This window comes from Felis catus, chromosome E2 (assembly GCF_018350175.1).
Source record: "Felis catus isolate Fca126 chromosome E2, F.catus_Fca126_mat1.0, whole genome shotgun sequence".
In the NCBI taxonomy this organism is placed as follows: domain Eukaryota; kingdom Metazoa; phylum Chordata; class Mammalia; order Carnivora; family Felidae; genus Felis; species Felis catus.
This window is the reverse complement of record NC_058382.1, coordinates 54,217,965-54,234,779: the sequence shown is the minus strand read 5'-3', so window position 1 is coordinate 54,234,779 and position 16,815 is coordinate 54,217,965. Positions and strand designations below refer to the sequence as shown.

Sequence of the window (16,815 nt, the reverse complement as noted above, 5' to 3'; positions counted from 1 at the left end):
TCCTTTTGCCTTTTCTAGAATGTCATGTAATTGGAATCATGCAATGCACTGGCCTTTTGCACTTGGCATTCTGTGTTTGAGATTCATTTGTGTATTTTCATGGCTTGGTAACTAATTTGCTTTTCATTGCTGAGTAATATTCCCTTATACAAACGTGCCGTTTTGTTTATCCATTCACCTAGTTAAAAGACAGATTGGTTGCTTCCAGTGTTTGGTAATTATGAATAAGACTGCAGGGTTTTTTTTTTTTTTTTTTGGTTTGTTTGTTTTGTTTTTCAGCCATCAGATTTCAAAGTAGGGGGTTCCTTGTTGCCGAAGGCCTCGGAACAGAAGCTGAGGCTCACAGGCTATCAAAGATCCTATCAGGCCCTCCACAGAGCTCTCTCTCTTGGTTCAAACTTGGAGCTGTGGCAGTTAAGCCCTGGGCCATTCTCCACCCAAGGACAGAGGAGGGTGAATGGGGAGGGGGGGGGTCCCAGCCACATCCAACCCTTTCTGTGAGAATCTGAACGTCCTGTGATCACGCTCTGGTGCGATTGCTCCCATGTTGGTGTCTCACTTTTTTTGTCTGATTTTGGAAGGCTCTGCTCTGACCAACGGGGGATTAAACTTGCCCAGCCCCGTGAAGAGGAAGCTGGAAGCGGACAAGGACTATGTCTTTGACAAGAGGCTCAGGTACAGCGTCCGCCAGAACGAAAGCAACTGTAGGTTCCGGGACATTGTCGTGCGGAAGGAAGAGGGGTTCACACACATCCTGCTGTCCAGCCAGACCTCGGACAACAACGCGCTGACCCCCGAGGTGAGAGACGGGGGACCAGAGCGGGGGGGGGGGTCAGGCTGGAGAGGGCTTCTTGTTCAGAACGGGGCTCTGGCTGCCTCTTGCGTCCCACACACAGACTTGACTGTGGGGCACAACGCGCACATCACTTCACCTACCTTACCCATTTGATCTTTAGGTCCGGGTAGTGATCCTATCCCATTTTATAGACGAAGATCTCAGCAAACAGAGAGATTCAGAAAATGAGTCAGGGTCACACAGTCAGAGGGCGGCCTCAGAATCCAAATACCGTATCTTGGGCTTTGCGGCATGTCACATTTTTTTTTTTTTTTTTTTTTTTTTTTTGCTGCTTTGGACGGAATTATGTTCACTCGGCTCTCTCGCTGGGTTTTTTTTTTTTTTTCTCAATTGAGATATAATCCACGTGCCATAAATGTCACCCTTTTAAAATGCACATTTTTTTTTTAGTCTGTTCACAAGGTCATGCAGCCATCACCACGATCTGGTTCCAGAGCATTCCCGACACCCCCAAAGGAAACCCTCCGTCCGCCAGCATCCCCTCCCCATTCTCCCTCGCCATGTCCCTGGTGACCGCAAATCTCCTTTCTGTCGCTACGGATTTGCCAATTCCGGACATTTTACATAAATGGAAGCGTATGGCGTGTGGTCTTCTGTGACTGGCTTCCTCCACTGAGCGTGACGTCTCATCCGTGCTGTAGCGCGTGTCAGCACGTCACGGCTTTGCCGTGGTATGGAAGTGCCACATTTTGTCCCTTAGTCATTCCGTGATGGACATTTGTGTCGGTTCCACTTTTGGCTACTACGTTGTGACTCCTGTTGCCACCAACACTCGTGCACGGGTCTTTTTTGTGTGTGAACATGTTTTCAGTGCTCTTGGAGATACTCCTCGTCGCGGAACCACCGGGTCGTGTGGTGACTCTGGATGTGACTTTCTGAGGAACTGCCAGACTGTTTCTCACAGAGGCCGTGCCATTTTACATTCCCACTGGCCGTGTGCGAGGGTTCTGATTTCTCTGCTTCCTCGTCAACACTTGTTATCATCTGTCCTTTTTATTATAGCCGTTCGAGTGGGTGTCGGGTAGTGTCACCGTGGTTTTGATTTGCATTTTCCTGATGACTAACGATGGTGGGCATCTTTTCGTGCGCTTATTGGCTACTTGTCTTCTTTGGAGAAATGTCTCTTCACATCCTTTGCCTATTCTTAAAACTGTTTTTAATTATTGAGTTTTAAGCCTCCTTTATCAGATGTAGGGTTTGAAAAGATGCTCTCATCCTGTGAGTTGTCTTGTTTCTTTCTTGATGGTGTCCTGGGATGTGCAATGTTTAAAATTTTGATCAAGTCCGTTTTACCTGCTTTTTTTCCACCTTACCTTCTTAATGCTAATGAAGTTTATATTTTAGGTGAACAGAACGAGGAAACAGTGCATACTTAATGCTCTTACGTAGACAACACCATTTAAGATGTTGTCTGTGGGTACTTGGGGGGAACAATGAAGAAATAAGATGGATATTTTTTAAGAGATTCTTGATGGTGCAAATGTGGGAAAAGATGAATCCAAGCAGCCCTCTCCAACTAGACCGACCTGGGACAGGGTGGCAGAGTGGTCAACAATAAAAACAGTGACAGTACCAGCTACCCGTGGCTCTTCATGCTTTGTGTTTACTCTTTATCTCATTTCCTCATCCAGGAGCCTTCCGATGTAGGGTTGTTACGACTCACCCCTTACAGACAAGATGATGCAGGTTTAGACACCTTGACGGGCTTAGGATCATGCAGCTTAATGGAATGTCACCTTCAGGGAGCAGGACCCTTGCTACTTGCGGCCACCGTATTGTTTCTTACACTCAGACCAGTGCCTGGCCTGCGGAAGATGGCGAAGTCCACACCCCCCTTTCCCTGTCCTGCGATATCCTCCCCCCTCTGATTTCCATAGGAGCAGCAAAGACACAGAGGCTTAACTGCAGGGGTGTGTTTTGGGGTCTCTCTCTTGCACGTTCAGGAACCACCTGAGGGTTCCCTGCTGTATAGACCTCTGTCGTTTACCCTGAAGGCTGCCCTTCCCATATTTATACACATGGAAACCTTGTTATTTTAAGCTCATCATGAAATATTCACATGAGACCAATTCTTCTTGGATTTTTTTCTACTTCACTACATTTTAAAAGCATGCTTTTAAAAGGCACAGCGTTTTCCTTCCGCAAGTCGAATAAATGTGAAGTCTCCCAGTTCATTCTGTCTCTTTGGAGCAGCTTTGTGTGTTAACCACTGCCTACTCACCACGGACGACATGTGGCATCCAGCTGATGTCAGGTGCACAGGTTCTCCGCTCCTGGGACGCGGGCTTGGTTAATTAGGGGTTCCATTCCTAATTGGTGTCTGTCAGTAACAGAACAGGAGGAAAGTGGAAAAAAATATTGATCTGGTATTTTCAGCTGTCTCAACAACCAAAGTGGATTGACTCTACAGATGAGCTGGCCAACTGGGTAAAGTAGCCCTGAAAGAAAGATCCCAGTGAAACGAATAGGCGGTGTTAGAGCAATATAGATTTCGGAGGCTAGTAGACTAGGCTTGCATCCTGCCTCCACCATCTCACCTTGGGAAGTTACCTTGCCTCTCTGGAGCTTCCTCATTTGTAGAAGTTGTACTATATCTTGCTTGTGGGATTAGAGATCATGTCTGCAAAGAGGCTCACAGAATGCCTGGCACACAGGAAGCGTTCAATAAATGTTCCCATCATTGTTAAAATGAAGCAGAGGTGATTTAATGGTCTCCAGCAGACCAGCCTTACTTATTCATGGAACAGCTGGGGTGAGGCCACCCTGCATGTCATGATTGAATTTCTTTTTCTGGTTGTACGTGGGACGTTGGTCGGATTGGCCTCATGGGCAGAAATTCGTACATTACTGGGTGTGTTAACTAGATTCTGAGGCTAGAGGGTATGTTGTAATATTTCTCCTGTCTGTAATATTGCAAAGAACCAGGAAGATAATGAAAGTGCCCCTTCAGGAAAGAGCCAGCAAAATAGATTGCCCAAAGTGTTGGTGATTAAAAGCTCATCTACTCCCCCTTTGGGAGACGACCCCAAGCCTTCGCTCAGCTCCCGGTTTTCTGCGGTTCTCCCAGACTCAGAGAGTCGCACCACCGCCATCCCCGGGGGCACAGTGGACACGCGGGAATCACAGCTCACACCCCTGGATCACACCCACCACGTCCATACTGCCCCCAAGGCCTGTTAGCTTTAATCCTTGAACGGCCCGGTAACATGCTTTTTTCTCCCTGTTTCCATCCTGACCAATATGTTCTGGACGGTTGCAGTAACCTGCTAACAAGTGTGCTGTTTCATATTTCCTCCCCTGCAATCGGTTCTCCGCACGGCAGGCAGAGTGATCTGCTGTGAATGCAGATCTGATCAAGGCACGCCTTCTACACATGCATGTGCACATGCACGTGTACACGTGTGCTCCTGCTTTTCAGATGCATCTGTGATTTCCAGTTGCACTGATTAAGAATCAGAACGATTCACGCGGCCTGGTGAGGCTGCTGTGTTCTGACCTGCCCAGCTCTGCGACCCTCCTCGCCTTGCACCACACAGCCTCCTTCCCTCCTCCTGCACTCCATTCAGCCTGGCTTGCTTCATGTTCACACCTGCACCAGGGCCTTTGCACATACCTGTGCCTCCTTCCCTTCCTCCTTGCCTAGTGGCCTTACACTTCATTCAGGTCTCAGCTCAGCCACCACATCTGCAGGAGTGACCCCCCACCCCCACCCCTCCCCACCCAGCTCCCTGCCCAGGTTATATCCTTCTCTCACTATGCACCCCTCCCCTCTGGAACTCGTTACGGTTGTTAGTGAACATGTATTTGTGTGGTAGGTTGTTAAATGTCTGGTTCCCCCATTACACTGCAAACTTCTTGAGGAGGTAAATACTGTGCTACTCATTCGATTAGTAAACACTAACTAGGTTTTGTTTATATGCAGGGTTCTGGACTAGGTGTTACAAGGGTTATACAGATGAGTAGAAGACTGTTTTAGCTTTTAAGGAATTATATTAGTTATCTGTCACTGCATAACAATTTGCCTTAAACTTAGCATCTTAAAACAACGAATATTATCTCACAGTTTCTGTGTGTTGGGAATCCTGGTGTGGCTTAGCTGGATGCCTCTGGCTCAGGGTCTGTCAAAGCCTGCAGTCAAGGTATGTTGTCTGGGGCTGCGGTCTCAGCTGAAGGCTCAGTGGAGGTGGATCCACTTGTAAGCTCACCCAAGTGCTGATGGCAGGTCTGAGGTCATCACTGTCCAGAGACATCAGTTCCCTGTTATGTGGTTACTTCCTATGGGCTATGGATTTGCCTCTCCCTATGGCAACTCGTGACATGACACCTTGCTTCCCCAGATTAAGAGCCCCAAGAGGAGAGAGAGAAAAACAGGATAGCCAAGACAAGCTGTGCCCTTTCGTATCCCAGTCTCCTCTTGAAAGGGACATCCCATCACTCTTGCTATATTTCACGGTTGGACGTGAGTCACCGGGTCTAGTCTACCCTTAAGGGGAGGGGATGCCACAAGCATGTGACTACCGTGGAGGGGATCCTTGAAGGCCATCTTCGGGGCCACCTATCGGGGATTTAAATCAAGCAGGAGGTAGGGTGAGGCCAAGATGCTCACATCCTACAAGGGGGCTTGTCACAAGTGTCTTAGGGGGGATTTAAGACACTTGGGGTGTCAGGAGAAGGAAAAGTTTGCATTTAGTCAGGGATATGTGGCAAAGCATTCATGAAGGTGGTCACAGCCGAGATGGGCCCTGGGTGACTGATTTCAGCAAGTAGAGATGAAGTAGAGAGGGGGACTCTGGTCTACTCCCCCCTTTTGACCCACTTTTTTTTTTTTAAGTTTATGTATTTATTTTGAGACAGAGAAAGCGCATGGGAGGGGCAGAGACAGAGGGAAAGAGAAAATCCCAAGCAGGCTCCATGCTGCCAGTGCAGAGCCCAGCGTGGGGCTCAAACCCACAAACCGCAAGGTCATGGCCTGAGCTGAAATCAAGAGTCAGACGCTTAACCGACTGAGCCACCCCGGTGCCCTTGAGTCCCTTGTGATGAATTTGGTTATCTGCTCCAAGGCATGGCAGATCAGAAGGTAGGGGTAGCAGTGGGGATTGTGCTTTCGCCAGCAGATACATCTGGAGCAAGTGGCAGCTAATGAGGGCAGTCAATCTCAAGAACGTATTTGGGGCTTCAAAATGCGTAGCAGTCTTGGACCGTTTGTTACAGATGCATTCGCTGGGAGCCTCTGAGGGGACTGGTCTGTTACAGGCTAGCAAGGGACCATCGAGAGGCAGTTATGTGTGTGCCGAGTATCCTGTTTGGGAAGGCAAAGGAAGTAATCATTTTAGAATGTTTCACTTTAAGCAAACCGGTTGCGTTGTACAATTTGGGGTCCTTCAAGGAAGTAGAACCTCCAGCCGTCTCTCCAAATTGGATTGTCAACATGAGAAAGAAAAAGGAAAGCTATACTAACCAGACATCGCATTCTTGAAATTACAACATATAGTTTGTACTTTTCTCACATGAACGAAGCACAGATCGACTTGGCGCTTAATTCATAAAGGAGGTGGCCGTTTTGCTTGGTTTTGTCTTTACTAATTGACTAGTAAATGTGGCCTCGGTGAGAGAGGCCACTCTCTGAGTCCTGTGTAGCATGCCAGTTCGCATCTTTACAGCAGGGTTTTCTTTTATTTGCCTCTCAGAGAAATAGAGTTCATGGATTGCTCAGAGCATGTCTATTTCTGGAGGCAGATGGTTTAAAGGACCCACAAGATAGTGGCCCATTCGCTTTTTTTGATGTTCAAAGGAAATCTGTGGCTTATACCCAGTTAGAATGGAGAATGACTCTCCCACCCTCACAGAGCACCAGCTGGGAGATTCTCTATTTAGATTGACATCCAGCCCTACTTTTGTCCGTGAAAATTCACCCATTTACTGAAATCATCCTACAGTATGGAGTAGTAGAAAGAGAAGGGGTCTGGGGGTGAGATTTTCACCGTGGTTCTGCCTCTTGCTTCTGACCTCGGGTGACTTATGTCACTTCTCTGAGTTTTCCTCGCTCTCCCTGCAAGATCAGCATCCCATTCCCTCCTCTACGGGATTATCGTTTGGAGTAAAATATGTGGAAATTACTCGATGTAGTCCCTGGCACTTCCAAGGGCTTAATAAGTGGGTTCTTTAAAAAGTCTAATTAAAAAAAAACCGGCTCTCACAATATTTTCCCATTGTACCCTATGATGATGCCTAATGAAAAATTAACAACGATCCTTTAAAAGCCTGTTCACTTATTGTCTCCCCAGTTGGACTCTCAGCTCCACCCAGGCAAGTGCATGCCTTGTTTTCTCTTACCATGCCTTTTCTGCACTGATTTTTCCCTCCTTCCCTGACTTCTGTTGGATTGAGTGATTGAGCTTTCTTTATTTTACCCCCCTCCCCATTCATTGTAATCCATGTACTTTTAAGAAGTTATCCTTAAGTTACAAACACATAGTGAAGCCTAAATGTGATCATCACCTCTCCACCACTCCCAGACATAGAACCTTGGCATGTGGTTGTCATTCCTCTCTCATCAGACACAATATTATCGCCTGGACTCCAGTTCTACCCTTGTGCAAACCCTCACCCTCAGTTGGTCAATATCAGTATGATGATTTTACAGTCATTCTTATATTGATTTATCAACACATTCACCATGTTTCTTTGCTGGCTGTTATTATTCCTTGCATGTCAGTCTTTTCTTTCTGAATATAGTTTTCTTCTTTCTGAAGTGCATCCTTTTTAAATTCTCCCAGTGAGGGTCTAAGAGTGGTAAACATTCTTTTGCTGAAAAATGCCTCATTTTTACCCTTGCTTTTGAATGATAGTTTAGCTGGATACAGAATTTGTGTTTGACGGTTGTTTTCCTTGGCACCTTGAAAATTTTATGAGTTCTGATGCCACAGCCCTCTTCCCACGTGCCACCTACGAGCCATGCAGAAGTCTTAGTTGAATTAAGGACAAGCAAGAGTATAATTAAACCTGGCCTCCTAGAGAAGGCTAACATACTTCACCTGGCTGCTCATAGGAATTTTTTCCCCACACCTTTGAAAAGAGCCAAACGTGTAAATGCTGGAAGAAGATTTGCAGAGACTTACCAGGGATTACACGGCTCCAAGCCAGGCTTCCCAGCCCGTGGCCAGTGACCTCACTGCCACCTTCTTAGCACTCTGTGCCGGCTTCGGGGATGCTGCAGGGGAGCTCCGGTTTTGGTGTTTCTTTGCTTAGTCTGGATGTGGCTTGTATTCAGGGGAGACTTCCTGCACAGGAAGAGAACATGTACTTGGCTCTGCCCTCAGGGGTGAGGCCTCTGGCAGGCTTGAGGTCTGAAGGCCCCTGGCTCATAGGTAGACACTTAACATCCCCACAAATCCATCTCTGCCCGCAGATTATGAAGGAGGTCCGGCGAGCGCTGTGCAACGCGGCCACGGACGACAGCAAACTGCTGCTTCTCAGTGCAGTGGGCAGCGTATTCTGCAGCGGCCTAGATTACTCCTACCTAATTGGCCGGTTGTCCAGTGACAGGAGAAAGGAGAGTACCCGGATTGCAGAAGCCATCAGGTGAGCTCTGCTCATGTTTGGACACTTTGGGACCTGCCTCCTTTTGCTAAATGTAGCACATAAAAATACAGGCTGCTCAGCAAAATTTGAATTTCAAACAACGAAGAATTTTTTTATCATAAGTACATCCTATGCAATATTTGGGATATACTTATACTAAAAAATTTTTTTTGTTGTTTATCCAAACTTGAGATTTTAATTGGGTATCCTGTATTTTCTGCCCAAATTAGGGTTGCCTCTGCTGTCTAGATTAGATCCCACCTTACTGTTTCCCTCAAAAAGAGATTTTATTTCCTTATATTAATTAAGCACAGCATCCGGTAATGCCCATGTGCGAATCCATACTACTCCTGCCCTTTGCCTGATGGTGAAATCTTGGATTTTCTGGGTGTTCCTGTGTCCTGGAGCTGATGTGGCTCAGCCCTGGGGAGAGGATGGAGGGCTACCCTGGGCAGCTGGGCATCTTCAGACCCAGTGGGGTGGGGAGTGCCTCTCCCTCTCTTGTTGCTTTTGGGATAAAAGTTGGGATCCTGGGGTTGACATCGGATCCCAACAATCAGTATCTCTTTTGGGAGCACTGAAAGGTCGTCTTTTCCCCATTATTCATAGATTGATCAAAAGCAAGTGAGTGTTCTTTCGAGCAAGGGCCGTCACTCATCCTCCACCCCGGGAAGGGCTCACTCTTGCTGCATCTTGTGCCATTCTCAAACCAGAGTCACGGTGCAGTAATGCCTCCTGCTGTCTTGGAAAGGGGCACCCATCTATGTGGGGTCATGGAGGCCGAGGCCACATGTGAGGGATTTTCTGGGGCCTCTAATCTCACTGTGCCTGGCAGCGTCCTACGGAGGCTAATTTTTCTGAGCCCATAGCCAGGGGCTATAGTCTCCATGAGCTGATGTGCAGACACTGTCACTGGTGAAGTTCTGAGTCCTTTCTTCAGGGTGAAGCATCCGGTGAAGTCTGCTCCAAAACACCCGTGTGCTTCACGTTGCCGATTTCTTGCCCAAAGAGACACCACAGAAAGGCCGAACACGTTATTAGAAAGAGCATCCTGGTTGCATGATGCTCCCAGGCATCGTGGGTGCCGACAGTCCTGGCCATGTCCACAGCGGTTTTTTCTCTGCTTGGACTCAGCTGTACCTTTTAGCAGCTTCCTTGTCACATGGTGAGGGGAATAGTAGGGACCCCAGTAAGCCTCCTTCATTTACGGGACCATCAGAGACGGGGCTCCCATCTCTGTGGCCTGAGGAAAGCCTTGGTGGTAGCTATCATGTGGTTTATGAATTTCAGTGGGTGCATTAGCTGGATTCCCAGAAGTCCCAAATTCGAGGAGAATTGGGAGAATGCATCCGCTCACCTCTCAAGAAATGCAGTCAGTAAGATTTATGACATTTTCTGTCTCGTCAGGAAGGGGAGTTTCTCCTTGGCAGAGTGGAAAGGAGGTGACAGAGGGAGTCCCTCCCAGTGCTGGAAGGGAGTGGACGTTCCTAATTTCTGAGCCGGCAGAGACCCCAGGCGAGGGAGGGGAGGATGTCCCCTAGACCAGTGCTTCTCAGCCCCAACAGCACAGAGAATGGCAGGGAGCTTTTCTACGACCCAGTGGCTCGCCAGCAAGCCCAGAAGATTCCACATCAGTGAAAGTGGGGTGCGGCCAGCGCAACTTTGGTTTTCAATTTCCCTCAGTGGTGCTCCTGTGCAGCCGGGGTGGAGAAACCCCCACCGCACCCTAACCCAGGGGTTTCTGCACCACTGACTGAGAGCACTGCAAGTTCTAGAAACAACAAGATCCTTCTTTTTGTGTAACGGAAAAGGTTGTTAGAAGAGGGTGAGGGAGAAGGTGCTGGAAGGAACAAGGGTGGGAGAGGAGCTTCAAGGGCGTGGATGGGGTGCAGAGAGGACGGCCCTGTAGAGAAGAATGCCCACGGGGTCGGAAAGCGACTGTGTCCTGCTCTTTGTCACCGGATTCCTGAGGGAAGGCTCCAGCTCCACCAATTTTGGAGTGCTCCCCCCGGCAGCCACGCTCCAGAGTCTGGCACACGGTGGAGCAGGGAAGCGTTTCCCAGAGAATGTTCTGGATTTCCCGAGAAGCATCCTGAGCGAGGGGCACTGTGGTTAAGTTTAGGCCATGCCGCGAGTCCTGTCCCTGTGCCTGCAGATTTCCCAGGCATATTAACGTATTTGCAACCTGAGAAGTCTCTTGAGAAAGAACTTTTTTCCAAATCTAGCATGGCTGGAACAGATCTTGGCCCCAGAACCTTACAACCCACTGACAGTCCCTTGCAGTTTTCTGGGGGCATGCGTGCTGTTGGCTGGGCCGACCTCCAGGATCCGGCATGCCGCGGGTCCTCAGCGCCCCCCAGCGCTGCTCCCGCCCCATCCTCCTCGTGTCCTAGAGAAAACACGCGCACACATGACCCAGGACGCCGTGTTCACTCTGCAGATGTTTGTTGAATGAACTAGCAGATGTGAGAAGGGCTCAGATGATTCATTCGGTGCAGGCCTCTGTCCAGGACCCAAACGAGGCTGTCCGCCCCATCCTGAAAGAGAGGGTGCCCTCACCTGCACTCCTCGCAGGTGATGCGATGGCCTGCTGGCAGGTTGCTGGGATTAAGAGTAAGCAGATAACCCGTGTGAAAAACTTGCACTGGCCTGGCACGCAGTTGGTACTTCCAACAGCTGTAAAGAATTATCTCCATCGCTAGTTCTGTGAACGTCCGGCCATGAGTTCTAGCTGAGCCTGGTCTGACTGTGGAGTGGGCTTCGAGAGCACCCCTGTGGGGGCCCCGGGATGATTGTCACCATGTGTGTCTGGTGCGCGTAGGTCCCGTACTGGCTGACTTGGCTCTGAACACTGGCAGTGGGAGGGCTGCACTCCTCGGCTCTGGTTAAAGGGACTGGGTGACCGGGTCACGCAGAAAATGCCAGTTGCTCTGGGTGGAATGTGGACATCCCCGCATTCAGACTATGGCTTCAGAGTCTCCTTTGGGCCTGGAGGGCGGATCTCCGACCGCTGAGAGTGGAGCGAGAGCAGCGCCCGCCCTCCCCGGCAGGTGCACTGACTGTAATAATAGCAGCAGTGACCGAGGGCTCCTGCGTGCCAGGCAGGACACGTTTGTCCCTCTGAGGACAAACCGTTGGCTTTGCCATTTGACAAGGAGTAAAATGGGGTTCCAGAGAGTGAGTGACTTGCCCAACATCTCATGAGTAGTTAAGGGCAGAGTAGAGACCCGACCCCAAAGTTCCTGCTGTTTCTGCCACAGGAACCCAGCACCCAGACAGGCAGAGGCCACAGGGCTCAGGCTCAGTGGAGGAAGTGGCAGGGGCCGGGGTCAGCATAACCCCAATCCCAACAGATGGACTTGAAGCCAAAGAAGACGGCATGTCATCCCCCCCCACCCCCACCCCCACCCCCACCCCCCCAGTCCCACTGCCAGAGTCAGGATCAGATATCTGAGCGGCAGTGTCTGTAACGCAATATCCTGTTTGCTGTCTGGCTTCTGTGTCCACTGGGCCCTTGTGATAGAGATCTCCTCTGAGTGAGAGGAAGAGGATGGGGAGAGTGGTCTGTGCATTTGCATTTTCGTATCTAGGACGGGAACACACCGCGTGGCTTGGACAGGAACAGGATGGGGTGGGGGTGCAGGGGCAGAGCTGGGCATACTCGGTCCCCTTAGCCATCCTCGGGGTACTTAATGCCTCTGCACAGGGCTCAGGTTGGAGACCGCAGAGGGAAGGGTTCTGGGCTCCAGCGCGGTGTGCTTTCCGTACGGTCGTGAGGGCGGAGGTGAATTCCCAAAGGGCTGCCCTGTGCATATTGGGGCAGACTGGACCTGAAAGAGGTCCACAGTGGGGAGGCGTCTTGATAGGGAAGAACTTTACTCAAAGTGTTCCACAGCAGCTGGGGTCTGGTGCGTCCTCAGGATGCCCGGAAGGGAATCCTGCACTGAATGGAAGATTTGGCCCGACGACTTCCTGAACTCCTTCCCGGCTCCAAGATGCAAGGTCCTGAAATTGTGGATGAGGGGGTTTAGATGTGGAACGTTGGCCCCAAATCACTCAGACCCTGTGGTTCCAAGGACCGTGTGGTTCCAAGGACCCTGCCAAGAAGTCCCACGTACCGTGCAGCCTCCAAATTACATTTGGTAGAAATCACGTGTTAAGGCCAGTGACTAAAGCCTTGAAGTTAGGAAGTCAGGCTGGGAAGGGGGCCACCAGAAAACCAGGAATCCGAGGGCCACGGTGCCAGAATGCAGCAGCATCCTTTTGGGGGTGAGCTGCAGTGGGGCCGGCACTGGCTGAGAGAACTCCCCCCTCGACTCACACATCGCTGCTCAGGAGTCAGGAGATGGGACGCCTCCAGCCTGGATTAAGGGTGAGACTTACGTGGCAACGTATCGGTCGTGAGACAGTCTTCTCACAGTTGAATCCAACCCCAATCTATCACTGTGGTGCCCACATCTCTTGGTGAGGATTGGGGGAAATGCTAATCCTTGAGAAAGGATAAATCAGCCAGCCATTTGTATTAGTGAAATATCAGCTGCTGTAACGAATGAACCCCAAATGTATGTAATGGCTCAGTTGTGATAGAAATCTACTTCTTATATATGGGAACCTGAAACAGATGTTACTTATCAGCCCATGGCTGTCCTCCAAGTGTGACTCAAGAGCACAGATCCCTTCCATCTTGTGGCTCAGCACGTGCCTTCCAAGACTGCCATGCCTGTCAAGGTGAGAGGGCTTGCAGACCGCATGGCGGGAGGTTTCCGTGCACGGGCTGGAAGTGTGCGTATGGTTTCCATTCACATTCCGTTGGCCAGCGTTTCGTTCCTTGGCCACAGCCACCTGCCAGGGAGGGGGAAATGTGCTCCAGCAGCAGACTCGGGAAGAGGAGGGAAGGGAAATCGGGTCTGGTGAGCAGCTAGTGTGTCCCTGCCGCACATCTCCCATCTTCAGTCTCAATCAGAGATTGCTCCTCTGTTCGTTCGGCAATCATTTGCTGAGTGTGAACTCCGGTACGTATGGGCACCAAGCCGTGCACAAGGCAGACCTGTAGGTTTCCGTAAGGAGCTGGAGAGGGAGGAGAATCCAAAAACAAGTAATCAAGCAAGTGATGAGGATAATTGCAAATTGTGAGACTGGTGTTTCCCAAGAACTGTCAGAAGGCCCGTGCAGCTCACGCATCATGAGCAGGCACGAGGGAGACGAGATGTGCCTGGAGCGGTAAGCAGAAGCAGACCCAGGTCACGGTCAGGGGTGTGGATTTTATTCTTGTGAGGTCTCGGTAGTTTCTCGTCTTCTACCTGGGAATAATGAAGGATGCAGGCTTTACTAGACATCTTGGATCTTTCCTCCACGTCCAGATGAATATTAACATTTTATAGATCTTATATAGCGGCTAGGGGAAGGGGGAAAGGCATTCTAGGGCAGAGGAAGTAGAGAAAGGTGTCTCTGCTTAATAGGTACAGATGCACGCAGGAACTTTGCTCACTGCAGAAGGGCAGGGTGATAAAATGTCTCCTGATCCCAGAGCCATGATCCCAGATGCCTCATGTCTCCATGCCCAGTGTCCTTTCCCCACTTTTGGTCGAAGCCACCCTAACGTGTGGATCCTCATCAGCCCTTGATGAGTCTGGCATCCCTTTGGGCCATTCAGAGTCAGACAATCGTAGGACTGAAAGAAATGTTAAATATCATCAGTCCTCACCTGTGACCACCATCTGAAGCTTGAGTTTCTTTCTTTCTACACCCAAAGTGATCATCCAGCCAAGTTGGAATACCTCCAATATTGAGGATTCATACTTCCCAACATCAGCCTTTCCACCCTCGGCCAGTGCCGTCAGAACTTTCCTTCTCTCCTTGTGTTCACATATGCCTCCTTTGTGTTGTGTTTCTGGTTCTGAACCTTGACGTTCAGGTTGGCTTCCTTAGGATATTTACAGTTTGTCAATATCCAGGGAGTGAGCGCAGTACTGGGACAACGGGCATGACCTAGGACCATCTGGACAAACTGGGAAAGGTGGTCACGCCCATGAATTTCTTTCTGAAAACCTGCCACCAACCACCAAGTGTGCCAGGCCTGTGACTGCAGCTCAGTGGCTCAGTGTCCAGGAGGATGAGACGCTTGCCTGCACCCTCTTCCCTCTGATGACCGGAGGGTGCCAGGCAGCACTGGGGAAGCTTGTCGCAGCCTCGGTAGGTTCAAGGGTGTCAAATAGGTCTCGGCAAGCCTGGCCGCCTGCTAAAGAGGGTCTTCTCTTTTCTCCCAGGGACTTTGTGAAGGCCTTTATCCAGTTTAAGAAGCCTATCGTGGTCGCCATCAACGGGCCTGCCCTGGGCCTCGGTGCCTCCATCCTGCCCCTCTGCGACATCGTGTGGGCCAGCGAGAAGGCCTGGTTTCAGACCCCGTATGCCACCATCCGCCTCACGCCCGCCGGCTGCTCCTCATACACCTTCCCTCAGATCCTGGGCGTCGCACTGGTAAGCCTCCTCGGTCCTTGGGCAGGATCCCTCTCTGGGGTCCCGACAAGACCCCTTCTGTGTCCTGGGTTTAGGATATGGCCCTTCATATGAATAAGGACCTCGGGGGTGCCCCTCGTGGCGGAATCTGCTGACTGTCTCTGCTTCCTCTGCCTCCCCAGAGCAGCTGGGAGGAGGGCAGGCTGATCTTGGAGCCTTCCCATGCTGGTGCCAGACGGCACTGGCGGGTGTGGCCAAGGCAGAGAAGATGATGGCGATGTTTGCTTACCAAACACACACTTTGTTTATGTAACCGAGTTAACTCGATTCAGTCAGTTCACATAATAAGCACTTAACTAGTTAAAGCACGAAGTCGTCTGAGCGAACTGAACTAAGTTCAAGCACTTTGCATCCATTTTTTTCATTTATTCCTCTCAACAGCCTGATAAGATCCCGTATCAGAATGGACTGTGTGCTGTAACAAACGATCCCACAATCCTAGGGTCCAAACAACAAAAACTTCTCTCTCCCTCTTGCTGTAGTCCAGACGTCCACACTGACTGGGGGCCCAGGCATCTTCCATCTGGTAGATGTACCTCCGCTTTGGCCAGTGGATGTGAAGAGAGAGGCTGGGCATTTTCAGGGGCCTGGCTGCAAAGGGCATCTTCGTCCCTGCTCACTTTTCAGGGGCCAGGGTTCCGTGGCGTGGCCACACCTACCTGCAAGAGAGGCTGGGAAATGTAGTTTTGCTGCATGTCCCAGAAGCAGGAAGGGATTTTGGGGGATCACACGGCAAGTTCCACCTGGAGAACCTGTGTTGCGGTTTCCATCACACAGATGGCAAGCTGAACTGGAGACGTTAAGGAACCTACTGAGTCCCGTGTCAACAGGCAGACGGGTGTCTGAGTGAGTGGTGGCGTTCACTGCAGGCTGCGGACAGATTCTGCGCCAATAGCCAGAAGCAGGTGTGGTCAGGGGCCGGTAATAATAACAGCTAACACTTGGAAAGCACTTACCGTGGCCAGTGCTTGATGGCTGCTAACTCAGTCCATCCTCCCACAACCCTGTAAGGTAGGGCTGTTGTCATCCCTACTTGACAGATTGGAGGCTGAGGCTCGGGGAGGGTGAATTGTGCAGGGTCACACAGTGGGAGGGGCGGTCGTGGCATCTGAGCCACAAACTGTCTGGCTTCAGAGTCTGCGCTCTTAACCAGCGTGTCCCAAAGGAGGACCCGCCTCCGAGGAGTGAGTCTGAAATTGGGGGCAGGGGTGTGTGTGTGTGTGTGTGGTGTTTGTTTGACCAAGACCCTATTGTCTGAAATCAACTTGAGTCTCCTCCTAATGGCTTGTCCCTCCAAGAAGGACCTCCAGACCAGTTCTGGAAAGTCCCAGCACCCACATATGCAGGTGTAGGTGCTCTTTCTTGTCTGATACTGGAGAAAAAACTGGCCACATTCCCTTGCATGGAACACCTGTGACCTCGTGTTAGTTGAGCGTGGTGGGCCTGTGGTCACCCCTGACATTGTCTGCTTGCTCTGCCTGTGACAGATGCTCCTGGAAACTCTTTCCTCCATTCTCTCCGTTCCCGGCTTCTTCTTGACCCTCCGGTAATCTGTTTGTCTCTCACAAAGCCTTTGGGGGGGGTCTTCTGGTTTGAGTGGGAGCCCTTTGGCAAGGAGCAAAAGGTTTGAATGACCCAGGCCTTCTGGTTCCTTCTCGTGTTTGGTCTCTGGCCTTGATGTTCACATCCCACAACTCGGAAAGGTTAACTCCCATGTGACTTCCGAGGCCTTGTGGGCTCAGTGTGGCCACCACCTGCTGAGCAGACCAAGGTTCGCGCCTCTTCCATCCTTAGGATTCCAGATAGTCTCCGTCTCCCCCCCCCCCCCCCCCGCCGCCTCCCCTCAGGCTGAGGTCCTTGGG

At 50.5% G+C, this 16,815-nt stretch overlaps 1 protein-coding gene across 1 annotated transcript in view; it reads left to right on the top strand.

Moving 5' to 3' along the window:
- Nucleotides 1-16,815, top strand: part of CDYL2 (chromodomain Y like 2) — a 168,313-nt gene that overhangs the window by 140,073 nt on the left and 11,425 nt on the right. The window contains exons 3-5 of the mRNA XM_023244944.2: nucleotides 582-799; nucleotides 8,265-8,437; nucleotides 14,704-14,914. Of these exons, the coding sequence (XP_023100712.1) occupies nucleotides 582-799; nucleotides 8,265-8,437; nucleotides 14,704-14,914 (602 nt within the window). The remainder of the gene's footprint in view (nucleotides 1-581; nucleotides 800-8,264; nucleotides 8,438-14,703; nucleotides 14,915-16,815) is intronic.